Raw genomic sequence first — 13,190 nt, forward strand, 5'->3', positions numbered from 1 at the left:
CAGCATCCACGTCTTCCTGACCTTCATTGGTGACAGCCAGGTACTGGATTTACCCTAAACTTCGACATTGTTTGTCACTGTTGTGAAATTAAACCACTATTAAAACCCTCCAAGTAAGCTAGCCTGGCGTTGGCGTAAAATAACGTCATCATGCAAGGTTGGAAATGGCACCAAAATGAATACAAATTCCCCAAGAATTCAAGATATTTACGTTTATAAAATAATATAGAAAAGTGCTGTTTTCTCGAATATTAGCACAATTGTAAATTACTTTTATACAATGGGTTACTATTTGGCCATTTTAGACACAATATTGTAAATATTGACTCTTTTTTTGCTCTATTTTGCCAACGAAATATAAGCAGAACAGTTGAGTCTACCAGCAAAACACAGCAGTGTTTCGTTTGTGAATGAATCAGCTGGTTTGGACAAATCGGTTGAATGAATCCTATAGTGTTTAGCCCTATAGCTTAGACTTCTCCAAACATTTCAACACCATGTGAACTAACTAATTTTACTATTTAATTGTATTTATTAAAGAGGTCTTTTAAACTGGTCCGTGTAAACATTCAAAGTATGTTTAGCAATGCTATTTACCTGCATGAGTTCACAAACTGTTAACAAGTCAGCCAATGAGATGTCATCACCGCACAGGAAGGCCTGTCTCTTCAGAAACATGTTTTCCAGCTTGTCTAGCGTGCCATCCAGGTCTGATAGCGCCTTTTCAAGCATCTCTGGATTTGGCAGCCCCATGCGTGGCAGTAAAACCTGTGAAGTAATACAAAACCTATGAAGTCTGCCAGAATGAAACAGGTAAACGTTGTTTCAAATAGTTTTAGATGAAGAATAATGTCACCGCTTTAATATCATGTCAACTAGCCACATATCAAACCCTATACCTCATGCAAGAAGACTGAGGAAATGTGCGTGTGTGTGTTCGCATGATGCCAGGCTGTGTATTCATCCACTCGTGCTCTCTTCTGTGGCAGTTTGGGGTACCAGTGATCAGGGGCATAGTTGTCGCCAGATACTTCAATATGGCGTCACTTTGACAGAAAACAAGAGCTTGGAGGAATATTTCACCAAATTATGACAATTCTGTCATGTATTCAGCCTTGTGTCATTCAGAGTAAACGATGAATGAGAAATGATCAATTTTTTCAGGTTTGTCTTTGAAAGAAATTGTTTTTGTTAAACAGACCGAATAGAACAAATGCACATACAAATAAAATACATGCAAAACAGACTTCACCAGCTCTTACCACACTTCCCAGCAGTCCCAGTGACAGAAGGGAGAAATTAATAATAATAAAAATGCCTTATGTTTATCTCAATACTGGTTTTGCTAGATCTTAGTGCTGCATTCGACACTATAGATCAGAAAATACTCAACTATAAAATTACACTGGTATTCAGGGTCAGGCATTAAGGTGGTTTAGGTCGTACCTATTAGGCTGTTATTATTTTGTCTATTTAAATGGGGAAAAATCTAAGCTAATGTCAGTAAATTATGGAGTGCCACAAGGATCTATGTTAGGCCATCTGTTATTTTCAATATACTGTATATGCTGCCACTTGGTAATATTTTAAGAAAACATGGAATTAGTTTCCACTGGTATGCCGATGATACTCAGTTATATTTCATCACGACTAGATGAAATCTCTAAATTATCCAAGTTGACAGAGTGTGTTAAAGATATAAAATATTGGATAACCTGTAATTTTCTTCTATTAAATTCAGATAAGACTGAGGCATTACTTATTGGACCAAAACCTGTACACAGAATCTCTTAGAATACAATTTGCATTTAGAAGGATGTACTGTTACTTCATCCTCTATAGTTACAAGACCTGGGGGCGCATTACAGAAATATCTTTAGAATCCTGTCTTATCTGTTTGGTAACCATGGCAATTTCAATTAGGACCTCATTTAGGACAAAACTATTACAAAATGACATTTCTTTAGTGCATAATTTTAACTACGGATAGGAAAAGGGTAGCCTATTACAGAAGCATCCTAACTCCACAAAAAATCCTAAAAACTGTCTTAACTTTAGGACAATCCCAATAGTGTCCTAACTTCAAAATTATTTGAAAGCCAACTGTAAAAATCACATAATAATAGCCCTGTCTGAGAATGGCGTCACATTTATTAATGATACAAGATGAAGAGCAGCGATGTTTGCTGGTGGAAAGACTTTGTGAACACCTATGTGATGTGCTGCAATTTGACAAAAAAAAACTCTGACAAATAATTACAGACTCCTATAAAATAAAATAAAAGTATTAAGGTTTGCCTTTTCTACCAAGCTTATCAAAACTTCACTTAATGTAAAGCACCACTAATTTTATTTCTCCATTCTCCAGCTTTTCCATTTTACTTCACAGCAGCTGTTTGCGCGTCGTTGGTTTCTCGGTAACTGACCTGAGAGTTGATTACCAAACTGGATGGAGGGGTTTAAGATTTCCTAACTACAGATAAGATGAGATTTTATAAGATAGGGGAGAGTGGGGCACAAAGTAACACTTTTTGACTTTCTCAGTTTGTGTAAATCTACTTATGGTTCAGAGTATTTATTTTTCCCCACATTAATTTCACACATGTCTAGTACAATTATGTGGTTTTATTTTATTAATACAGTGTATACTTTTTTCTTGATATACCCCGAAAGAATGGAAGTGAAATGTGACAACATGCCCCATAGGTGGGGTACATTGTAACATGTGAGGGGCACATTGTAAAATGACCATATGACATCTGGTCTAATAAAAAATATATACAAGACAAACTAAAATATTTTCTAAATATAAAATAATGGCATTTTTTAATAATTAAATATAAACTCATTTTTGAGTTTTGACTACGAACACAGGAAAACACAGCTATACAACATAGTTCAAAACAAATAAATAATTTGTAATTTCTGAACATTGACTCTCAGTCTTTATTAGCAATGTAGTAAGAAACTTACCTTTGCTATGGTTTAATAAATGTCTATAGATAACTTCCAAAAAATGTTTTTAATTTTGGTGCAATTTTTAACTGAAGACTTAAGAAGGAAAGTTTCTGTAATACGCCCCCTGGGTGTTATATTTGACAGCAACTCTTGACTACAAAGTATCGCTACTGACCTATAAGGCCCTAAATGGTTTAGCTCCTGAGTATTTAACCGATCTTCTATCGCCCTACATCCATCACGCTCTTTAAGGTCACAAAACTCTGGACTTGTCTTTAGGTTGTATCTAGAATATCTAAGTCCATTAAAGGAGAGAGAACGTTTTCATATTTGGCTCCTAAACTCTGGAATAGCCTTCTTGATAATGTTCCTTCTTGATAATGATAAAATATAGAAATTTCTGCCATAGTGGCACAGTACGTAGGCTAAATGTTCTGTCCACCCCTGGATCTAAAATATTTATCTAAGTTTACACAAATGCTGTGTTCAAAATCACCTCCTATACCCTCATTCACTCATTCACTATTCCCTACATTACTCCACTAATATAGTCCAGTTGAAGGAGTGAATGAAAACGAGTGAGTGAATTTGGAAGGGCTGCCGCTTTTGCATATTTTGTGCTTATTGTTTAATAATATAATTTGAAACAGCAAACTGGCAGATCCAGTAGTAATGAAAAGATTTATATTGAATTCTGCCAATGATAGCATATAAACCTTAATTAAACAATGTAATAACAAATTAAATCAAATTTTGTTGGTAGTCATGTGACTTACATGTTTGCAGATCATATTATTTATTTAACATAACATGACAAGATTTTTATTTAAGTCCTCACACACAATTTTTCATAACAAATAAAGTTATTCATAATAACCGAAAAAGGTTTAGGCTGAAGCCTTTGCTTATTAAGCCTACCCTTTATACATATTTATCAATCAAATGAGCGTCACTTTTTCACTAGAATTTATTAATACAAGACAAGAGAAAAAAAAACAAGGTACACATTTCAGATACTAGTACAATAGTTTAAATATTAAATAAAATAACAAATATTCATATTGAATTATATAATTATTTACCACCTTGTTTTTAAACAAGATCATTTGTGAGATAATTTGCATATTTGCTAGAGTTCCTACTTTTTTACAGTTTTTCAACTGAAGATGGTGTTTGTATGAACACTGTCTTGTCCTTTCTTTTTATGTAGTCCAGTGATTTTAAAATAAAGAGTTTGTTTGTACACTGTGTACACTATAACGTGTGAAAGGATTTAAGATGGGGAGGGAGGGGGAGGGCTAAGGGTTTGATACAGGACCACGATGTACCATGCCGGACGTATCTTAAATTCCACTAAATTTCGGTATGTCCCAGCTGACAGTTGGCATGTAGACCATGTATACAGAGAGAGAGAGAGAGAGAGAGAGAGGGGTGGGGAGTGGTGGAGAGGAGCCTACGTACTGTGCCACTATGACAATTTCTATATTTTATCCTCTCCATAATGCACTACTACATGTGTCAGTTTCACACATAAATATTGTGGCTCTTGTGCGGTTGTGGAACGTTGATTTTGTGAATGACAGGAATATGCAGCCAGTGGGAATACAGCACCTCAGACCATTCCTTTCTCTCTCTCTTGGGCCGTGTTTACACCTGGTATTAAGGAGCATTTTCGTCAATACGATCACAAGTGGACAATTCTGAATACAGGTGTAAACGGGGTCTAAAACGTTTTGAGCTTGTCAACCTTCAACCACTTCCAGAGGTAGTCGAAAACACATTAGACCGGATTGCTTTCATAGTGTAGATTGTCTTGTGACAAAATACCACCTATTCTTCGCCTACCGACCTAATAATGCGTAAACATTATAGGAAGCCCGCTAGCCAGACGCGATTTAAACTTTGTTTGCTGAAGAAGTTTGGTTTGAAGGTGAAAAATGTACCAAGCACAATGTTCTCTCGCCATTTCTGATTTGTAGCACACTCACTTTGTTCTGCGGTTCCTCCGGCTGTCAGAGCAGAAACGAAAGCTGCTGTTCTCTCTTCGAGATGTCTCTCTTCGTCGTCTCCATTCGCGTTCATGTCACTTGCGCAAGCCTCTTTCATCCATTAGATTGAAAGATCTAAAAAAAAAAAACATACATTTACCCTCCCCTCGAAAAAATCAGTACAGAAGTGGTTGAAAGTGGACAAAAGAGACGGATTAAAACACCAGGTGTAAACAGGTCTCCCTCGTCTACTTGTGATCCGATTGACCAAAATGCATCTTAATGAAGTTTTAAGTAACAAAGTTCGGGAGAAGCACATTCAGGTAATCAACCAATCAGCACAAGAGAAAGCCGGTATAAATATAGCCTTCCCTCACCTCTGTCCCATGACAGTTTCACAGCTTCCCTCCACCACCACACCGCCTCACTCTGGACTGGTTTTCTTTCCCAGTCAAGGAGGGGAGTACTCTGGGTTCTGGCCAAATGTATGAACTCAAAACCCTTCCCCGGACAGAATGCCAAAATAAGCATAACTTAAAATATCTGATTTTTTTTTTTTTTTATGTAATGTGAACTGGTGAAATACCAGGTGTGAACAAGGCTTCACTCTGTGCCAACTGTCCTGTATTAGCTTGGACGTCCTGTGATTTAGCTAAATTTAAGAACACCCTTGTCCTGTATCAAAATCTAAGTCACGTCACAACCAAACACACCCCTTACCCACAGCCAGCGCCATATTTAAGAGGCAAAGCGACTGAGGGATCCCAAACAGGAAAACTTGTTCCTATACAGAAGAGCTCACACTTGCAGTTGACTATGGCTGGCAGACAGGCAGTGAAAGCGTACTTAGATCTCGTGTCTCAGGCCTGCAGGGCTGTGCTAATATTCCTCAAAGACAACAAAATCCCACATACAGTGGAAAGCATTGCGATACAAAAAGGTAAGCAGCATTATTGTGAGTGTGTTGTTCAGTAGAGGAGTTAAAGAGTTGTCTTGGATGCATTTGTCCACTTCAGATGGAATGAATCCAAACCTGTACAAATGTTTTGCTGCATATACAGTAATCTATTTATATTCAAACTTAATTTCATTAAGTTTAACCTTCACAACTTTGATGTCCTTGAACTTGAACCTCTAGGACAGCATAAGACACCTGAGTTCACCAAACTCAACCCCATGCAGAAACTGCCAGTGCTGGAGGACAATGGATTTGTTCTCACTGAGAGGTAAAGAGAGAGTGAAGCTAGAAAAACAGATGAAACCTTTGGTTAAAAGAGCAAATGAAAGTCAGGAGAGAAAGCTGCAGAGATTAGGCATTTAAAACAACGAGGACAATTGAACTCCTGTACAGCTGTATTATCAGTAGCATTTCCTAAATGTTTTATTATTGGTATTAGCTATTATTACTAGTAGTGTTTTACTTTACTCTTATTCAAATTTTTATTATTATTATTAGGGGTGTAACGATACCCTCATGTCACGATTCGATATATATCACGATACGATGTTATTCGATATTTCAAGACATGGTAAAAGGTTAATAAAAGAATGTAGCCTACTGTTAATTAAAATGCTAAATTTGGTATTACATAGGGGGTGGAAATTAATAGGCTTGGACTTGGTGCTGGTAATCCAATGCACTGGACAATGGTGACACCAGAATAAAAATATTCATGATTCTGAAGCTGAAAACAGAATTATTTAGACGAATATGCTTGCACTCTGTCACTGACTATATTAAAAATAATACTTTTTACTGGTAATATAAGACATTTAGCATTATCAAGACCCACAAATATTCCCCCATTGCATTATTATACATTATATTTAACATTATAAATAGTAGTTTAATGTATACTGACACTAAAACTCTGAAAACTTGAATTTTTTTTCGCACAATAAGTTTTATTTTGGGTGAACTATCCATGATACACTGTCATCCACGATACATATTGATGCATTTTTGTATTGCGATATTGTGACACAATATATTGTTACACCCCCTAATTATTATTAATTTCTCCCTTCTGTCACTGGGACTGCTGGGAAGTGTGGTAAGAGCTGGTGAAGTCTGTTTTGCATGTTATTTATTTGTATATGCATTTGTTCTGTTCGATCTGTTTAACAAAAACAATCATCATTTACTCAGAGTCAGAATGACACAAGGCTCAATAAATGATGACAAAATTGTCATAATTTGGTGAAATATTCCTCCAAGCTCTTGTTTTCTGTCACAGTGACGCCATATTGAAGTATCTGGCGACAACCTATAATGCCCCTGATCACTGGTACCCCAAACTGCCACAGAAGAGAGCGCGAGTGGATGAATACACAGCCTGGAATCATGCGAACACACACACGCACATTTCCTCAGTCTTCTTGCATGAGGTATAGGGTTTGATATGTGGCTAGCTAGTTGACATGATATTAAAGCGGTGACATTATTCTTCATCTAAAACTATTTGAAACAACGTTTACCTGTTTCATTCTGGCAGACTTCATAGGTTTTGAATTACTTCACAGGTTTTACTGCCACGCATGGGGCTGCCAAATCCAGAGATGCTTGAAAAGGCGCTATCAGACCTGGACGGCACGCTAGACAAGCTGGAAAACATGTTTCTGAAGAGACAGGCCTTCCTGTGCGGTGATGACATCTCATTGGCTGACTTGTTAGCAGTTTGTGAGATCATGCAGGTAAATAGCGTTGCTAAACATAATGTGAATGTTTGAGCAGTTTAAAGGCACTCTTTAATAAATTACTACCTGCCTTAGTTCACATGGTGTTGAAATGTTTGGCTATAGGGCTAAAGATCTTTAAAATACGTTCACTTGTCTCTTTCAGCCCCTCTGCGGCGGGAGGGACATTCTGAAGACCAGACCCAAACTGCTGAGCTGGAGGAGTCGAGTCCAGTCCTCTCTCTCTGACTCCTTTGATGAAGCTCACGACATTGTCTACCGTATGAGAATCTAAACACCCATAAACTGTCTCCCTATTCAAAATAATACAGTCTGTAAAGATATTTTTCACAACTATTAATAATTAACATGGCTAAGTGTTTACCTTGTGGGATCAATTATGTACTTTTGCCTTTTGAAAAATGTAGGCTACACAAGTCATTTTGTTAGGAAGGTTTTCTAAATGAATAAGTGCTATGATTTGCAATGATACATTTTCTCTCAAAACCAAAGTATAACATGTAAATATACTAATGTTGGCAAAAAAAAAACTGTACAAATATTTATATAGTAAAGTGGTACAGTGTCAGACATTCTGGATGAATATGCATTGTAAGATTTTCCAAAAAATAAACATAAATGAAAATCAGACTCAAGTGTTGTGGGATTAACTTTCAGTGACTGAAATGATATAGATTAGTTTGCATAGCATCTCATTTGCTGTATATTGGCAAGGTTCACAAACAATGTTCATATTAGTAAGGGCACCAATCTCCTAAACCTCTTTGGTCTGCAATATCCTATGAATAGTATACTAGACAAGTTATACTAGTTTCACCTTTATACCTTATATGATATAAATAGCAAAAAAAGTCTAATGTTAAGAGTTGCCAAAGTTTTGTAACGTTATTTTAAAATGATCAACATGACAAAACTGTATCGGCATACAGTACTTAATTGCTCATAAAACATATTTAAAACACACACAGACACACACACACAAGTAATGCGGTACAATATTGTATTACCCCCTAAATGTATTACTGTACATTACTTAGTTATTTTTTATGGAAAGTAATGTTACATTACTTGTGCGTTGCTTTTTATCACCAGAGAACTAGACTTCACTAGTTACTTGAAAAAAGTAATCTGATTACATTACTTTACATTACCCCAACACTATATATATATATATATCCAGGATATACTACCTGATACAACCATAATATTTGACCACTTTTAAAGTTTTAAAACAATTTAAATCCACACTGAATCGTCCCAACTTGCACAGAATGGTGAAGCCAAAGCACACTGTGTCTTCATATCAGTGTCTTAAATTAAAAACCTATTCTACTGTAGCCTATTAAAAAAGAAAATTAAAACATACTAAATCGGTTCAAGATTTTTGAGGGATGTTGTTCATCCATTTTTATTGAAGGCAAAAGTATCCATTTTATTTTTTTGTAGATGCTGCTTTCATTCCATGTTGTAATTGCCGCAAATAAAGCTCTGTATGCTTTCTAATCGCTCTTGCTATACTTTGATGCCATACAACGATCGTTCTGCACAGCGTTGCTTCAAGTCAAACACACCTTAAATCTGCAGAGGTCAGGTGATACAGCGGACATGTGGTACAAGTCGTAGCTCTCAGAAAATTACAAGTTTACACGTAAGTTCAACAAGCACACGAAGGCTTTTTACAGTTCAGAATCGTTACAGAAATTACGACACGGCGTGAACGCACCTTTACTACAGTTTGTGTCAATACGATGTGCAACGTCAAGTTTATTAACTGATACAGTTTTAATTAGACATTTTCATTACAGAAAGGCAAGGCACAAGAGTGAGAAGACAACTCATCATTCAAGAGCAAACCTGGGTCTTGATGTTCACAAACATTCATTCTTGTAAATACATATTTGTACCGTTTCCCGTCAACAATAAAATGTTTTTACAATTTCTTCTCCTTAGATGATTCTCCTTAAAAATTATTTAAATCATCACAAACCATTACATTTATTAATTTAGCAAATCAGGCTACCATTTTGTTATATCCAAACTTGTGGATAATATATTCCTCACTTCAAACCCTTTATTAATCAAACATAATATTGAGAAAACTGCATATCCATGTCAGACAGATACATCCTTAATCCCATTAAGCATATGGCAGAAAGTTGAAACACCATGCCATGCTAGTCATACTGAATTAATAGTTTGTGAAATATCAACTGTATAGAATGAATTAATGTGAATAGAAAGACTTGGTTTTTCACAGTTTAGCTGTGAACTTATCTCTTAAACGGTAGACAATGGCATGAGCTTCATCAAAAGAGTCAGAGAGCGCTGACTGGACTCGACTCCTCCAGCTCAGCAGATTGGGTCTGTTCTTCAGGACGTCCCTCCCGCTACCGAGGGGCTGAAAGAGACAATCAAATGATATCAAAGATGAAAGGCTTTGTAGGCACACGGTCTATTTATGTTTTTACATGTACAATTGTGGATGAATATTAAATTTCGCCTTAATGAATGCCACATTACTATGGAGGACCACAAGGAAATAGTAAATATTGAGACTTTTATTTTGTTTTTGTTTTTAATTTGAACTGTTTATTGATGGATGTATACATTTTTTATTACTCTTTTTATAACCCATTAAAATATCAAATAATAAATTGAAATTTAGTTTATTTATTTATATATAAATTAATACATTCATTTGGAACACATTTATTATGGCTATATTGTACAATTAGTTATTAATTAATGCTTTATTACTTATTAACTAATGCTTTATTACTATTTCAGAGACACTTGTGGTCCTCCATACATAAAGTCACCATGGCAATTGGCAATTCTTGCTTTTTTTTATGTAATATAGCAGTATTTATTATAAATAATTTATCTGTGCACATCTTTTTCTTTTTATTCATGTGCCTTCATAATCTGTCATCAAAATATTTTACTTTCCATCTTGCATCTCTTCTCTGATGACAACCGGTCACTCACATGAGATCAACCAATAGTAAACTACAGCCATCAAACAATCCAATCAATTCCCAATGGGTAAAATCAAGTTGAATGAATTCACATAGTGTAAGCACTTCTGTGTTGTACGTCACCACGTAGGCTCACTATTGGCCGACGCTGGTCATGTGTGTGATGCGTGTGACGTACAACCCAGAAGCGCTGCACTGTTACACTACGTGAATTCACTCAGGCCCACACAGACGAAAATTATTATTTGAATAAAAGTCGTTATTTTTGTTGTTTTTTGCACACAAAAAGTATTTCCGTCGCTTGATAAACTTGTGGTTGAGCCACTGTAGTCACTTGGACTATTTTAACGATGTCTTTAATAACTTTTCTAGGCCGACAAGTTTCGATCCCTTAGAAGCCTATGGAGGAGTGAGACAGCTCTCAGATTTCATCAAAAATATCTTAATATATGTTCCGAAGATGAACAAAAGCCTTACGGGGTTGGAACAACATGAGGGTGAGTAATTACTGACAGATTTTCATTTTTGGGTGAACTAACCCTTTAAGTATTTACCTGCATGAGCTCACAAACTGCTAACAAGTCAGCCAATGAGATGTCATCACCGCACAGGAAGGGCTGTCTCTTCAGAAACATGTTTTCCAGCTTGTCTAGCGTGCCGTCCAGGTCTGATAGCGCCTTTTCGAGCTTTGCAGGATTTGTTGGCTGTCCCGTCCTGAGAGGCATTAAAACCTGTACAGGAATACAAAACCTATGAAGTCTGCCAGAATTAAATGTTTTAAAGGTTAAAATGTAAAAATATGAAATGTATTTTCTCACGGAGAATGATGTCATAAAAACTGCATTTCTGTCATGGCAACTCTCGGGGTGTTTGGCATGGTAATGGATATGTCAGTGTTGATATGTTTGCTCTAGGTGGAATAGATCTGCTACGCAGCTGCTATTGATTATTGCTGCTGCAAAGCAAGTACGGTACTTGCTACTGCCGAAACATTCATGACACGCTGCTGTGAGCAAGTAAGACATGCTGCTACTGTACAATATAGAGTATATGAATTGCCCGTAGCAGATCTATACAGGTGGAGCTGGGGAAGGTGGAGGGTTTCTGAAAGTGTGCTGCGACTGCTACAGCAAATGCTGACAAAATATTTGAAAGTTGAGCAGTGAGCTCATTGGCTACTGATACAGCAGGAACCAATCAGCTGTGCCCTATAGAGAATGATGTGATTACAAATAGATTGAGTTAAGGACCTAAGGATCAACCTGCGCAATCCACAGTTTCATGACAGAACCTTGTATGTATAATAATGTTGTTTTTGATGACGTATTGCATGTCACATTGCTGTCACTGCTTTAAATATCATGTCAACTAGCCATATATCCAACCCTATACCTCAAGCCAGAAGATTGTGGCAGCATGTAAACGTGTGTTTGCATGATGCCAGGCTGTGTATTCATCCACTCGCGCTCTCTTCTCTGGCAGTTTGGGGTACCAGTGATCAGGGACATTATAGGTTGTCGTCAGATACTTCAATATGGCGTCACTTTGACAGAAGACGGTAAATAATAGAATAGGTTAACAATAGAAACAATAATTCAAACTACTGCAACTAATAATAACTTCAATTTTAAACTTCTAAATGCTCTTTTTTTTCTAACTACACTTTACCTCTCAGTGAGAACAAATCCATTGTCCTCCAGCACTGGAACCTTCTGCATGGGGTTGAGTTTGGTGAACTCAGGTGTCTTCTGCTGCCCTACAGTTGCATGTTTAAGGGTATTAAAATTGTGAATGGTTAACGTAGAATAAAGTTCAGTAAATTAAGTTTTAGTATACAAACTTCTGAAATAAATACAGGACTATAAAAATCGTCAGGATAACCTTTGTACTGGCTTGGATTCAAGCCAGCTGGACTTTACAAATGCATTGCACAGCCTCCACTGAACACAACAATGCTGCTCACCTTTTCGTAACGCAATGTGCTCCACCGTATGTGGGATTTTGTTGTCTTTGAGGAATATTAGCACAGCCCTGCATGGCTGCGACATGAGATCTAAATAGACTTTCAATGCCTGTCTTCCAGCCATAGTCAACTGCAAGTGTCCCCCTGTATTGACATAAATAACATGTATTCCTGCTTTGTCAAGCGTCACTGGTCGATAGTCCAATCACAAACTGCTTATAACAAATATGCTGTCTTCCTGCAGGGGGCTGATAGTGGCTCACAAACAGAGAACGTTCTCTTATTTGAGACATTTGTACATTAAATAGTCTATTGTTTTAAATATATTAAGTTCAATGATTAAAATTGGCATTCTCCTCCTGTAATCTCTATACAATTATATTTTTTAAAAACTCAAGTAATTGTTAACGACAGTGATTGGTCGATTCTTATCGGTGTTGAGAAAAGTAACAGATACCACGTGTTTCCACGTGGTATGATACTGCGAGACTAAATGAAATTATTATTGTAAAAATAAAAAATGGTACATAATTTAAGACTAAAACATCCCTGATTCTGAAAAATACAAACCTTTTTGCACACGTGAAAACATTTTGTTTAATGTCA

At 36.5% G+C, this 13,190-nt stretch overlaps 2 protein-coding genes and 1 long non-coding RNA gene across 3 annotated transcripts; 1 reads left to right on the forward strand and 2 right to left on the reverse strand.

Moving 5' to 3' along the window:
• Nucleotides 1–972: 972 nt before the first annotated feature.
• On the reverse strand, nucleotides 973–5,568 carry LOC307159259. Its single transcript, XR_013821345.1, has 3 exons — nucleotides 5,324–5,568; nucleotides 4,947–5,081; nucleotides 973–1,046 (listed from the first exon to the last, which is right to left on the reverse strand). It is a non-coding gene; the product is annotated as an uncharacterized lncRNA (long non-coding RNA).
• A 132-nt stretch (nucleotides 5,569–5,700) lies between these two features.
• LOC307159253 (glutathione S-transferase theta-1-like) lies at nucleotides 5,701–8,273 on the forward strand. Its single transcript, XM_079872514.1, has 5 exons — nucleotides 5,701–5,886; nucleotides 6,085–6,172; nucleotides 7,184–7,334; nucleotides 7,470–7,640; nucleotides 7,789–8,273. The coding sequence occupies exons 1-5, from the start codon at nucleotides 5,763–5,765 to the stop codon at nucleotides 7,915–7,917; spliced, it is 663 nt and encodes a 220-aa protein (XP_079728640.1). The 5' UTR covers nucleotides 5,701–5,762; the 3' UTR covers nucleotides 7,918–8,273.
• Nucleotides 8,274–8,635: 362 nt separating this feature from the next.
• LOC307159252 (glutathione S-transferase theta-1-like) lies at nucleotides 8,636–12,790 on the reverse strand. Its single transcript, XM_079872513.1, has 5 exons — nucleotides 12,585–12,790; nucleotides 12,290–12,377; nucleotides 12,014–12,164; nucleotides 11,176–11,352; nucleotides 8,636–10,041 (listed from the first exon to the last, which is right to left on the reverse strand). The coding sequence occupies exons 1-5, from the start codon at nucleotides 12,706–12,708 to the stop codon at nucleotides 9,895–9,897; spliced, it is 687 nt and encodes a 228-aa protein (XP_079728639.1). The 5' UTR covers nucleotides 12,709–12,790; the 3' UTR covers nucleotides 8,636–9,894.
• Nucleotides 12,791–13,190: the final 400 nt, after the last annotated feature.

The sequence above is a fragment of the Squalius cephalus genome (assembly GCF_949319135.1).
Source record: "Squalius cephalus genome assembly, chromosome: 5".
NCBI lineage: Eukaryota > Metazoa > Chordata > Actinopteri > Cypriniformes > Leuciscidae > Squalius > Squalius cephalus.